Here is a 13,055-nt window from a genome sequence, read left to right as displayed (position 1 = left end):
GGAGCCTCTGACACTCCTACAGGTCTTTACTGACTGATTGTTCCCGCCTCTTAAACCCTGCAGTGAGGCTGAACCGGTGCCAGAAGGTTGAGTTCTCACCCGAGTCACCGGCTTCACTCGTCTCAACCCTGAGCTCTGCACTCCGGAGTCTCTGATCCACGTCTTGCAATTTAAATAAACATCTGTTCATCTGTTTCTGCTCTGCTTAAATCGTGAAACACATTAAAAACCTCCCATCTTAAAACATTACGTTGACAGAAAATGCTGACAGAAAATTGCCAGTGTTTCCTGACCGGAACTTGATCCACCTGAATGCCAGAGTAGGAGTTACATTTACAATGAAATGGGGGGGGGGGGGGGGGGGGGGGGGGGGGGGGGGTGCGGTTGGGGGGGATTAATGTGCTAAACGTATAGATTCCATGCAAGAAAATCCACAAAAACATTGGTCGCTTGCGTGCTAATCCACGTAGCAACACAAGTAATACGTCATTTTAAAGCTGAGGTAAAGCTCTGTCCGGGGAAGACCCCCCCCCCCCCCCCCCCCCCCCCCCCCCCCCCCCCCCCAAATAATCTTTCCATGCAGTTTCCAGGTTTCCGGTGAGAACTACATTTCTGCTTTGTAGTGTGTTTGCACTTGATACTCGCCGGGTTATATCAGGGAGCTTCCATGAGGACCAGGACTCTGTGGAGTATCGGCCCGATACTGGTATCGGACCAATACTGATGCTGGTATCGGTATCAGTGTTCTGTTAATAATAACTTGGGAACCACTGATCTAGACAATCAGCAGTGAAATGAACCGATGTGGTCGGACGTCCAATCAGGCGAGAGTCCAGAGAAAAGGACAGAGTGGGTGTGTCTGATGGGAGGAGCGACGGAGGAGAAAGGAAATAAAGGAGGAGGGACGGCGCCTCCTCCTCCTCAGGCCGACCATGGAACCCTGGGAGGTGACGGAGGAGATGCAGCTCTGCTTCCCGCACCTCCTCAACGCCTCCTGCAGGAGGACGCTGCGTCCCCGCTCGCTGTCCACGCTCATCTACGTCACGCTGTCCCTCGTCTCACTGCTCACCGTCGTCCTCAACCTGCTGGTCATCGTCTCCATCTCACACTTCAAGTACTCTCTCTCTCTCTCTCTCTCGCTCTCTCTCTCTCTCTCTCTCTTTTCAAGTTTCGAATTGATTTCAAGACTTTAGTTCTGACTTTTAGAGCATTGCGAGTTCAGGCTCCTAAATATGTGTCTGACTTGTTGTGCCCCTGGTACTCCTCCAGTCGCTCCCTGAGGTTCTCGGGCCAGAACCTCCTCACTGTTCCACGGACCCACTTCAAAGCCAGAGGGTGGAGCTGATCTGTGGATTCTTTTAAGAAGCAGCTGGAAACATCTGTTCAGACAAGCTTTTAGTTGACATGGCTGATTGGTTCTATCTTTATTCCGTCCGTACTACTTTACTGTGTCTGTACTATTTTACTGTGTCTGTCCCATTGGTGTGTGAATGTGAGCGTGAATGGGTGAATGACTGATATGTAAAGCGCTCTGGGACTGCACTCAGTGTGGTTAGAAGGCGCTATATAAATCTAGACCATTTACCATTTACCATTTACTATTTCATTATTTTTATGCCTCTGTGAAGCACCTTGTGATTTTATCTGTGAAAGGTGCTACATAAATAGAGTTTCTTCTTCTTCTTTCCAGAACGAGTGCAGACGATGTCCTGAGACTCGTGTCGCTAAGCTTCTCGCTCTCTGGCCCACAGGAAGCTGCAGACGCCCGCCAACCTCCTGCTCCTGTCCCTCGCCGTCTCCGACTTCCTGGTGGGCGTCCTCATGTCCTTCCAGATCCTGCTGATCGACGGCTGCTGGCTGTTCGGCGACGTGGCGTGCAGCCTCTACTTCCTGCTGGACTACGTCATCACCTGCTCGTCCGTCGGCACCATGGTGCTGATCTCCGTCGACCGCTACGTGGCAGTGTGCGACCCGCTGCGCTACGCCGCCAGGGTGACGGAGGGCCGGGCGACGGCGTGCGTGTGCCTGTGCTGGTCGCTGAGCGCGGCGTTCCAGTGCCTGCTGCTGAGGGACGACCTGCGGGAGCCCGGCCGCCACGCCTCCTGCGCCGGCGAGTGCGTGGTGGCGGTCGGGCACGCCGACGGCGTGGTGGACGTCCTGGTGTCCTTCGTTGGCCCGGTCGCCGTCGTGGTCGTCCTGTACCTGCGCGTGTTCGCGGTGGCGGTGGCTCAGGCCCGGGCCGTACGCTCTCACGCCGCCGCCGCGCCCAACCGGGACTCGCTGAAGTTCCCGGCGAGGAAGTCGGAACTCAAAGCGTTCAAGACCGTGGGCGTGGTCGTCCTGGTGTTCCTGCTCTGCGTCTGTCCGTACTTCTGCGTGACGCTCTCCGGCGGCGACTCGGTGCTCAGCGCCTCGTCCGTGGCCTTCGTCATGTGTCTGTTCTACCTCAACTCCTGCCTCAACCCTTTGATCTACGCTCTGTTCTACCCCTGGTTCAGGAAGTCCGTCAAGCTCATCGTGTCCCTGCAGGTCCTGCAGTCCGGCTCCCGCGACGCCAACGTCCTGTAGAGGGACCGGAGAGCCGGGGAGGCGAACCCCACACCCGTCTTCACAGGAACACGGTAGAACATGCAGAAGGTAAAACCTCTGATGTAGGGACGCTCTAAACGCCAAAGGTCAGGAGGTCAACCTGGAGGACCGACTTAATTTGAATTCATAACTGAGCCAATAGAAAGACGGTATAAAACAATAATGTTCCATATCTTCTGTATATTTCAACACACGTTTACACCGACAATATTCTACATACAAGCAGAGAATCTGGAGAAGTAAAGACGCTCAAGCAGACGACGTACAGGGGAAGGAAAAAGTTTGGGCATCCCTGTAAATGTTCATGATTTTCCTTTATAAATCATTGGTTGTTTGGACCAAAACTTCCAGTTCAATATTTCTTATAGGAGACAAACACAGTGAGATTTGAGAAGTGAAATAAAGTTTATATGATTTACAGAAAGTGTGCAAGAATTATATAAACAAAATTAGGCACATGCATAAATGTAGGCACCCTTATATTATCTTATTGATTTTAATACCTTTAGCACTAATTATTAGAACTCCAGATTGGTCTGGTAACCTCAGTGACCCTTGACCTCCATACACAGGTGAGGCCAATCATGAGCAAGGCAACATGGAGCCTCACAACAAGTGTGACATGATGAAAACAATGATTGTTCAACATCCTGGTTGAGGGGAAGGTTCTAGAAAGCTCTCAGGTTCCACTGTGAGGAACATTGTGAGGAAGTGGAAGACCACAGGCACAGTTCTAGTTCAGGACCAAGGAACATGTCAGATAGACAGAGGGCAGGATGGGATCGTAGATTGTTTCTATTATTGAAGGCTTCAGTCCCTACACGTGCCTAATTTTGTTTAAATAATTCTTGCACACTTTCTGCAAATCATATAAACTTTATTTCACTTCTCAAATCTCACTGTTTGTCTCCTATAAGAAATATTGAACTGGAATTTTTTATCCAAACAACCAATGATTTATAAAGGAAAATCATGAAAGTTTACAGGGGGGCCAAACTTTTTCATTCCACTGTACCTACAATATGGTACATCTCAAAATTAATCTCCCAATGACGACCAGATATTGGGATACTCGGGTCCAGCACGAGTATCTCGGCTGTTTCAGAGGATACTGATGTTTCCGTTGTTTGTATTTTGATCATGTGTGAAATGAAGCTGGTTTTAATGTAACATTTACACTTCAGGGTTAATCTGACTTCAATAAAAGTTGAGGGCCTGCATGCAATTCCCGTACTCACCAGCGAAGCATGGGGGCGCTAGTGCTCAACATCGGTACTTTAGCATTACTACTGAAACGACACGTCGTCAGGAGAGTCAAACTAAGATCTGAAGCTTTACGACTCCTGACGAACAATCCTGATCCACAGCCTGAATATATATTTATCAGATACATTTCTTCAGTGTTCAGCCAGACGGTGCAATATATACTATATATATTTATACCTGCTGTTTGTTTGCTGTCATGTTGGTTTTACTGCCAACTCTATTTGTAGTTTTATTGCCTCCCTTGTAAATATATTTAGAGCTTTTATTGTTTGTATTTATAGAGTTTGTATTTTCTACTTGTATTCTGCACCACAAGAGTTGTTTAATAATTTTATTCTACTTCTACAGAGACAATAAATCCTTCTATTCTATTTAATGACATTTGGGTTTTTTCTTTGAAGAGCATATCAAACACACCAAAGAGGAAACAGACAGTTGATTCTCAGAAATTCACTGATTCATTCATTATAAAACATCATGCAGGTTATTGACATCTGATTAATTCAAAAAAAAATTAATTGAAAAAAACTGAGGCGAATCGTACTGAGAGAGATTTCGTTTAGGGTCTTCAGAATTTTTTTTAAAATAAAGAGTAAAGCTATGTTACCATTTACCATTTGCTATTTACCATTTACCATTTACCATTTACCATTTGCTATTTACCATTTACCATTTACCATTTACCATTTACTATTCACCATTTACCATTTACCATTTACTATTTACCATTTATCATTTACCATTTACTATTTACTATTCACCATTTTCCATTTACCATTTACCATTTACTATTTACCATTTACCATTTACCATTTATCATTTACTATTCACCATTTGCTATTTACCATTTACCAGTTACCATTTGCAGTGTGTATTGCATTAGTGTCGCTCGCCCCTCTCTCACCATGCAGTGTGTATTGCATTAGTGTCGCTCGCCCCTCTCTCACCATGCAGTGTGTATTGCATTAGTGTCGCTCGCCCCTCTCTCACCATGCAGTGTGTATTACATTAGTGTCACTCGCCCCTCTCTCACCATGCAGTGTGTATTGCATTAGTGTCGCTCGCCCCTCTCTCGCCATGCAGTGTGTATTGCATTAGTGTCGCTCGCCCCTCTCTCACCATGCAGTGTGTATTGCATTCGTGTAGCTTGCTAGCAGCTAAAGCGAGCAAGCAGTGAGAAACAAAGTGAATAAAATAGATTATTTACGAGTTTGAAACTGAAGGAACCCAGTGTGAGGAGAGCAACACGTTAACGCCCTCTCTCCAACCAATGGTTGAGCTGCTCTCTGACAAACAGCTGCTCCCGGTTGAATAATACTTATTTTTAATCAATGTTTTACGGTTCTCTCCTTTGTTACAGATCAGTGTGTCGTTGCAAAGTGGCTAAAGGTGGTGCAACACTTTACTTTGGAATTCAGTGACGTCGCTCCACCTGAAATCAAATCTTGCCCCACCGCGTGTCGACATGGAGGAACGCCACTGCTGACGTAGCCTCTGCTTGGAGTCCCAGGGGCCCGGGGAGTAGGGGAGGGGTTCGGCCACACAGTCCTGCTGGACTACGTCATCACCTCGTCCTCGGTGGGCACCGTGGTGCTGATCTCCGTCGACCGCTACGTGGCCATCTGCGACCCGCTGCGCTACCCGGCGCGGGTGACGCCCGGCCGGACCGCCGTCCTGGGTTCTCTGTGCTGGGCGGGTTCTACGCTGTGCCACGGTCTGATGCTCCGGGACGACGTCCGGCGTCCGGGACGCTGGGGCTCCTGCCGGGGGGAGTGTGTGGTCGTCATCGACTACGTCGCCGGCGTCGCCAACTTCTTCCTGACCTTCGTCGGCCCCGTCGTCGTCATCGTGGTTCTGTACGTCCGAGTGTTTGCGGCGGCGGCGGCTCAGGCCCGCGCCGTACGGCCACGTGTGGCGGCAGTGGCGGCGGCGGGTCAGGAGTCGGTCAAGGTGACGGTGAAGAAGTCGGAGATGAAGGCGGCTGGGACTCTGGGCGTGGTGGTGGTGGTGTTCCTGATCTGCCTCTGTCCCTACTACTGCGTCACACTGTCGGCGGAGGACGCCGTCGTCAGCGCGTCGTCCGCCGCCTTCGTCATCTGCCTCTACTACCTCAACTCCTGCTTCAACCCTTTGATCTACGCCTTCTTCTACCCCTGGTTCAGGAGATGCATCAAAATGATCGTGACCCTGCAGATTCTCAGACCCGGTTCCAGTGAGACCAACGTGCTGGAGACGCCCTGAGACACCGAACCGTCTCCGTCCAACAAGCCCGGTGTCCCCCAGAAACTGTCGTGTGTCGTCGAAAAGGTGACGTTGCGTCCACGTCGCTTTGATTCTTTAAAGATTTGCAGACGATAAAAATAATTTGCTCCAGAGAAATTCAGCCAAACCAGAACAGTTTGATGGATTTCTACAAGTCCTAACCTAGCCCCAACCCCCCCTCCCTAACCCTAACCTTAACCCCCCCACCACACCCTAACCCTAACCTTAACCTTAACCCCCCACCCCACCCTAACCCTAACCTTAACCCCCCTACCCCACCCTAACCTTAACCTCAACCTTAACCTTAACCATAACCCTAACCCCTAATCCTAACCCTAACCCCCCACCCAACCCTAACCCTAACCCCCCACCCAACCCCAACCCTAACCCCCATCCCAGCCTAACCTTAACCCCAACCCTCCAACCCTAACCTAACCCTAACCTTTACCCTAACCCACCACCCCACTCAACCTAGCCCTAACCTTAATCTTAACCCCCCTACCCCACCCTAACCCTAACCTTAACCTTAACCCTAACCCTAACTCTAACCCATAACCCTAACCCTAACCCCCCACCCAACCCCAAACCTAACCCCCCAACCCACCCTATCCCTAGCCTCATCCCTAACCCCCACCCCACCCTAACCCTAACCTTATCCTTAACCCCCACCCCACCCTAACCCTATCCCTAACCTCATCCCTAACCCCCCACCCCACCCTAACCCTAACCTTATCCCTAACCCCCCACCCTAACCCTACCCTTAACCTTAACCCCCACCCCACCCTAACCCTATCCCTAACCTCATCCCTAACCCCCCACCCCACCCTAACCCTAACATTAACCCCCCCACCCCACCCACCCTAACCTTGTCCCTAACCCCCCACCCTAACCCTACCCTTAACCTTAACCCCCACCCCACCCTAACCCTATCCCTAACCTTATCCCTAACCCCCCACCCTAACCCTAACCCTAACATTAACCCCCCCACCCCACCCACCCTAACCTTGTCCCTAACCCCCCACCCTAACCCTACCCTTAACCTTAACCCCCACCCCACCCTAACCCTATCCCTAACCTCATCCCTAACCCCCCACCCCACCCTAACCCTAACCTTATCCCTAACCCCCCACCCTAACCCTAACCTTAACCTTAACCTCCCACCCCACCCAACCCCAACCCTAACCCCCACCCCACCCTAACCCTAACCCCCTACCCCACCCTAACCTTATCCCTAACCTCCCACCCTAATCCTAACCTTAACCTTAACCCCCCACCCCACCCTAACCCTAACCCTAACATTAACCCCCCCCACCCCACCCCACCCTAACCTTATCCCTAACCCCCCACCCTAACCCTAACCCTAACATTAACCCCCCCACCCCACCCTAACCCTAACCTCATCCCTAACCCCCCACCCCACCCTAACCCTAACCTTAACCTTAACCTCCCACCCCACCCTAACCCTAACCCCAACCCTAACCCTAACCCCCCCAACCTAACCTTAACCCCAACCCCCCCACCCCAAAATAACCCTAGCCCTAACCCCAACCCCAACCCCCCACCCCAACCTAACCCTAGCCTTAACCTTAACCTCCCACCCCACCCTAACCCAACCCTAACCCTAACCCCCCCAACCTAACCTTAACCCCAACCCCCCCACCCCAAAATAACCCTAGCCCTAACCCCAACCCCAACCCCCCACCCCAACCTAACCCTAACCTTAATAATAACCCCACCACCCCACCCTAACCTAACTCCAACCTAACCCTAACCCTTGACCCTAATCTTTTTTCCCCTTTCAAACTACCTCCCCTATGTGCCTCACCCATCTTTAAGTCCCCCCTAAAGCCCCTCACCTTATTTCCCCTCATTTTTCTCTTGTTGTTCCTTTGTACAAAATACAAGCCGGTTTTATGGGTTTTGCCTTTTTTACAAGTAGATTGTCCTGTTGCCAGTGCTTTTCTTCTTTATGTCCCTTTATTTTTTCTTCTTTATGAACTATTGTAAAACTGAATTCTTAATTCTGTATGTGTTCTACACCCAAACACCAAAATGGTTCATGATAAATATTTGTGTGTTGTTGTGGATGCAAACTGTGAAGCACAGTGGAAAACATTGTTTTTTCCTTTTCTCTGCTTACATGAACCAGTGATTTGCAGTGAGAGGTCCCCCCCCCCCACTGGGCCCCAAACATTCATGGGGGGTGTGAAGCCCTCCTAATTAGATAAGTGCGGTAACATTTGATGTGTTGATTTTCTTTATGCATTAAAACAGGTGTTTGCAGCTTTTATATCACAGAAAGTTTGTGTTTCCCCCTGAGGAGGAATAATGAAGCTCTCTCTCTCTCTCTCTCTCTACATATATATATATATATATATATATATATATATATATATATATATATATATATATATATATACTGACTTTAAACATTTACATTAACAGGGCATGATTAATTTTATAAATGTTTGCAAATTTACACAAAGTGCCAGACGTCTCTTTCGCTGGTGAGTCGTAGCGTTTAGATCACACGACGACTCCGTTTAAACATTTATATTTAAAGGGAATCCTTGATTTATATTTTTCACTGTCTGGAATTTGCACGACTGTAAATCCACAAAATAATTCAAAAATGGCAAAGCGTGTGTGAAATAAGAAAGATGAACTGGCCACAAAGATAAAGAGGGAGTAACAAGAGAGTGGTTCCGTTTATTGAAGCAACGAGCAGAATTACAGCTGAATATACGTCTTTTACAGTGAAAAACTGACAAATCAAAGATTGAAACTGTTCAAGCTGCGGCGGCGCCTCAGTTCAAGCTGCGGCGGCGCCACGGTTCAAGCTGCGGCGGCGCCACGGTTCAAGCTGCGGCGGCGCCACGGTTCAAGCTGCGGCGGCGCCACGGTTCAAGCCGCGGCGGCGCCACAGTGTCGACCAGAACACTTCCTCCTCAGAAGAGCAGTTCTGCTTCAGAATCTAACAGTCTGCAGGAACACATGTGGTGTGATGAGGCTCTCGGTGGTGGGGGGGGGGGGGCTTGGCGGGGGGGCCGGAGCTCACGGTGGGAGAAACGTGAGACGATAAACTGCAGAGCAGAACGTCACAGCTCTGATTCACAGAAAGACTTTATCCAGATGGATCATTAAAGACATTGGTCTCTAGCTGTTGCTTCCTGCTGCAGGTGGAGACGATCTAAAGTCTGATGATTCAGTCAAAGGCCTGAAGTGTGACGCTTCAATCCTAAAGGTTTGAAAACACGAACACAGAGAAATAAAACAGGATGAATTAAAAAAAAAAAAAAAGTACTTTTCTGTCTTCTAGTTTATTAAAGTCCCTCATTGATCCACGTCTACATGATCTTAGCATGGCAGGAGTTTGGCTTCAGGATCTGCAGGGTCACAATGAGCTTGATGGATTTCCTGAACCAGGGGTAAAACATGGCATACATCAGAGGGTTCAGACACGAGTTCAGGTACCCCAGCCAGAATGAAAAGGACGAGGTGTTCTCCTCCACACCCCCACCCACGAAGGACGGAGCGAAATACGGACACAGGCAGATCAGAAACACCACCACGACTACACCCAGAGTCTTTGCTGCTTTCAGCTCAGACTTGTTGATGGGGGAGGAGCGGCGCTGTGCCGCCATGTGAGAGCGCAAGGCCCGGGCCTGAGACACCACCACCACAAACACCCGGAGGTACAGGATGACGATGACCGTGATGGAGGCACTGAAGGTACAGACAAAGTCCACGATGATGGTGAGGTTGTTGAGGACCACCACACACTCACCTTGGCAGGAGCTGTGTGACTCAGGCTGCTGGAGGAAGCTGGTGAGGATGAGGGTGGTGTTGTAGACGCAGGAGCAGACCCAGCAGAGACAGACACACACTTTAGTTCTGTCCACAGTCACTCTGCTGGGGTAGTGCAGGGGGTCACAGATGGCCAAGTAGCGGTCCATGGATATGAGCACAATGTTGATGACGGAAGACAAGGAGATGATGAACCCTACGATGTAGTACAGAGCACATGCAGCGTCGCCCAGGAACCAGCAGGTCTGGGCGGCAATGATATCAGCCGGCATCAGCAGGAGGCCCACCAGGAAGTCTGACACTGCCAGGGAGAGAATCAGGAGGTTGGTGGGGCTCTGGAGCTGCCTGCAGGAGGAGGAGGAGGAGCAGGAGGAGGAGGAGGAGGAGGAGGAGGACAACGTTACTCCTCACATCACCACCATCATGAAGGAACAGGACAGAAACACATGGACATGAACAACATGACTTTAAGTGTGATAACAAGTGAAGTGTGATGTGCCTGAAGTGTGAGATGGAGACGATGACCAGCATGTTGAGAGCAGCAGTGAGGACGGAGACGAAGGACAGCAGGACGTGAAGCAACATGGTGGTGGACTGAAGAGCTGGAGGCTTTCTGCACGAAGAGTTGAGGAGTTGAGGGAAGCAGAGTTCATCTGGCTCTGCAGCGTCCATCCTCAGTGAGAGGAGAGCTGCTGAGTCCTCCGACTCTCCCTGATAAACCCTGCAACCACCCCCCCTCCCTCACCCCCCTCCCTCACCCCCCCCCCACCCTCGTCTCAAAGGATGGCTCTCTCTCTGTCTCTCTCTCTACTAAACAGCTCCTGCCAAGAAATCAGATGGATGAATTAAATCTTTTCTGCACTACAAAGCTTCTAAAATGTAAAATGTCCTCAATAGTAAAATCTCCCGAAAACAATAGTCTTCAAGAAAACAAAAAAAAAAAGAGCCACTTTGCCTTGCAGGGTTGGCAAAGCCACCTGGCTCGGCGCTCTCCTGCACTGCGTAAGCAATAGTCAAGCTCTGAAGGCCATGAGACCATACAAGGCCTTCTGCCATGACAAGGCCACAGTCCAGGAAGGGATAATGTTTCTGGCCACATTTCTTTCTTTATTTGGTTATCTTGTATGTATGTATGTATTTAATTAGCATTAAACTCCTCACCCCATTGGTATAAAATCTTAAGGGATCATCATCCAAGGACCACGCAATCACATTTTGGGACATTAATGGTGAATCGTTTCTGATTAAATCCCAGAAAACAGCGAAAAAAAATAGTCTCATGCAAAGTGGATGGGAAAGGCTAAGATGGATAAGATCAAAGGAGATCAGCATCTGTTGCCATGGAGACGCTCCAGAGCTCACAGCAAATATTTCCATTCAGAAAATATCCCCAAACTCCGGTGTGAGTGCGCTGGCTCGGGTCCACCTCCACCACAAACTGCCGACCCAGGTCCGCGACTCTAAGCACGGGAGACGAGGTGAACCTGGCCCTGAGCTCAGAAAACACCTGATCAGCCGAGGGACCCCAAGAAAACGGGACCTTGGGGGAAGTCAAGGTATGTAGTGGCGCTGCGATGGGGCTGAGTCCCCTGATAAACCGCCGGTAGAAGTTAGCAAACCCCAAAAATCGTAATAATTATTTCTCGGCTTTGACAAACAAGTTGTTGCTCAGAAGACGCTCCAAAACATAACGAACGTGCTTGACATGACTGGCAAGATCCGAAGAAAAAATCAAAATGTCATCGAGGTAAACGAACAGAAACGTATTCAATGCGTCTCTCAGCACGTCATTGACTAGACCTTGGAACACTGCAGGGGCATTGCATAACCCGAAAGGCATCACCAGATACTCGTAGTGGCCAGAAGGTGTGTTAAACGCCGTTTTCCACTCGTCCCCTTGCCTAATCCGGACCAGGTGGTAAGCATTGCGCAAGTCCAGCTTAGTAAAGATCCTGGCTCCCTGCAGGACCTGGACGGAGACACTTGGACTCTTCTTCATTGTTGGTTTCTGTTCTTTCTCTGTTCATGTTATTTAATGACAGACAATGAGGATGGGTCCAAGGACACTGTCAAACTCTACAAGTGAAACGGTTCTACCCCGGTGTTCTACAAATAAAAAGTTCACTACAAAAACAAAAAAAGTTGAGGGGCGCATGGATTCCTCTCAATACCAGCAGATTGTGGAGAACAAGGTCCAGGAATCAGTGGGCTGATTTACTATTTACCATTTACCATTTACCATTTACTATTTAACATTTACCATTTACTATTTATTATTTACTATTTACTATTTACCATTTACTATTTACTATTTACTATTTTCCAGTTACCATTCACCAGTTACCATTTGCAGTGTGTATTGCATTAGTGTCGCTCGCCCCTCTCTCACCATGCAGTGTGTATTGCATTAGTGTCGCTCGCCCCTCTCTCACCATGCAGTGTGTATTGCATTAGTGTCACTCGCCCCTCTCTCACCATGCAGTGTGTATTGCATTAGTGTCACTCGCCCCTCTCTCGCCATGCAGTGTGTATTACATTAGTGTCACTCGCCCCTCTCTCACCATGCAGTGTGTATTGCATTAGTGTCGCTCGCCCCTCTCTCGCCATGCAGTGTGTATTACATTAGTGTCGCTCGCCCCTCTCTCACCATGCAGTGTGTATTGCATTCGTGTAGCTTGCTAGCAGCTAAAGCGAGCAAGCAGTGAGAAACAAAGTGAATAAAATAGATTATTTACGAGTTTGAAACTGAAGGAACCCAGTGTGAGGAGAGCAACACGTTAACGCCCTCTCTCCAACCAATGGTTGAGCTGCTCTCTGACAAACAGCTGCTCCCGGTTGAATAATACTTATTTTTAATCAATGTTTTACGGTTCTCTCCTTTGTTACAGATCAGTGTGTCGTTGCAAAGTGGCTAAAGGTGGTGCAACACTTTACTTTGGAATTCAGTGACGTCGCTCCACCTGAAATCAAATCTTGCCCCACCGCGTGTCGACATGGAGGAACGCCACTGCTGACGTAGCCTCTGCTTGGAGTCCCAGGGGCCCGGGGAGTAGGGGAGGGGTTCGGCCACACAGGCCGGTCCCGGCGCCGCTGCTCCACCTGCAGGGACGAGGGCCGGGACATAAAGGACA

General features: G+C 49.4%; 2 protein-coding genes across 2 annotated transcripts; one reads left to right on the top strand and one right to left on the bottom strand.

Moving 5' to 3' along the window:
* Positions 1-932: 932 nt before the first annotated feature.
* On the top strand, positions 933-6,096 carry LOC308131360 (trace amine-associated receptor 13c-like; the record flags this gene model as incomplete). Its single annotated transcript, XM_080498088.1, has 3 exons — positions 933-1,114; positions 1,752-2,559; positions 5,347-6,096. The coding sequence occupies 3 exons, from the start codon at positions 933-935 to the stop codon at positions 6,094-6,096; spliced, it is 1,740 nt and encodes a 579-aa protein (XP_080354214.1).
* Positions 6,097-9,464: 3,368 nt separating this feature from the next.
* On the bottom strand, positions 9,465-13,047 carry LOC308131359 (trace amine-associated receptor 8b-like; the record flags this gene model as incomplete). The annotated part of the gene is made up of 5 exons (XM_080498087.1): positions 9,465-10,269; positions 10,424-10,537; positions 10,880-10,944; positions 11,321-11,431; positions 12,907-13,047. 5 exons carry the CDS (start codon positions 13,045-13,047, stop codon positions 9,465-9,467), a joined length of 1,236 nt encoding a protein of 411 aa, XP_080354213.1.
* Positions 13,048-13,055: the final 8 nt, after the last annotated feature.

The sequence above is a fragment of the Blennius ocellaris genome, assembly GCF_963422515.1.
Source record: "Blennius ocellaris genome assembly, chromosome: 6".
Classification (NCBI taxonomy): domain Eukaryota; kingdom Metazoa; phylum Chordata; class Actinopteri; order Blenniiformes; family Blenniidae; genus Blennius; species Blennius ocellaris.
The sequence above is the reverse complement of the archived record's forward strand: the minus strand, read 5'-3'. Positions and strand labels throughout refer to the sequence as shown.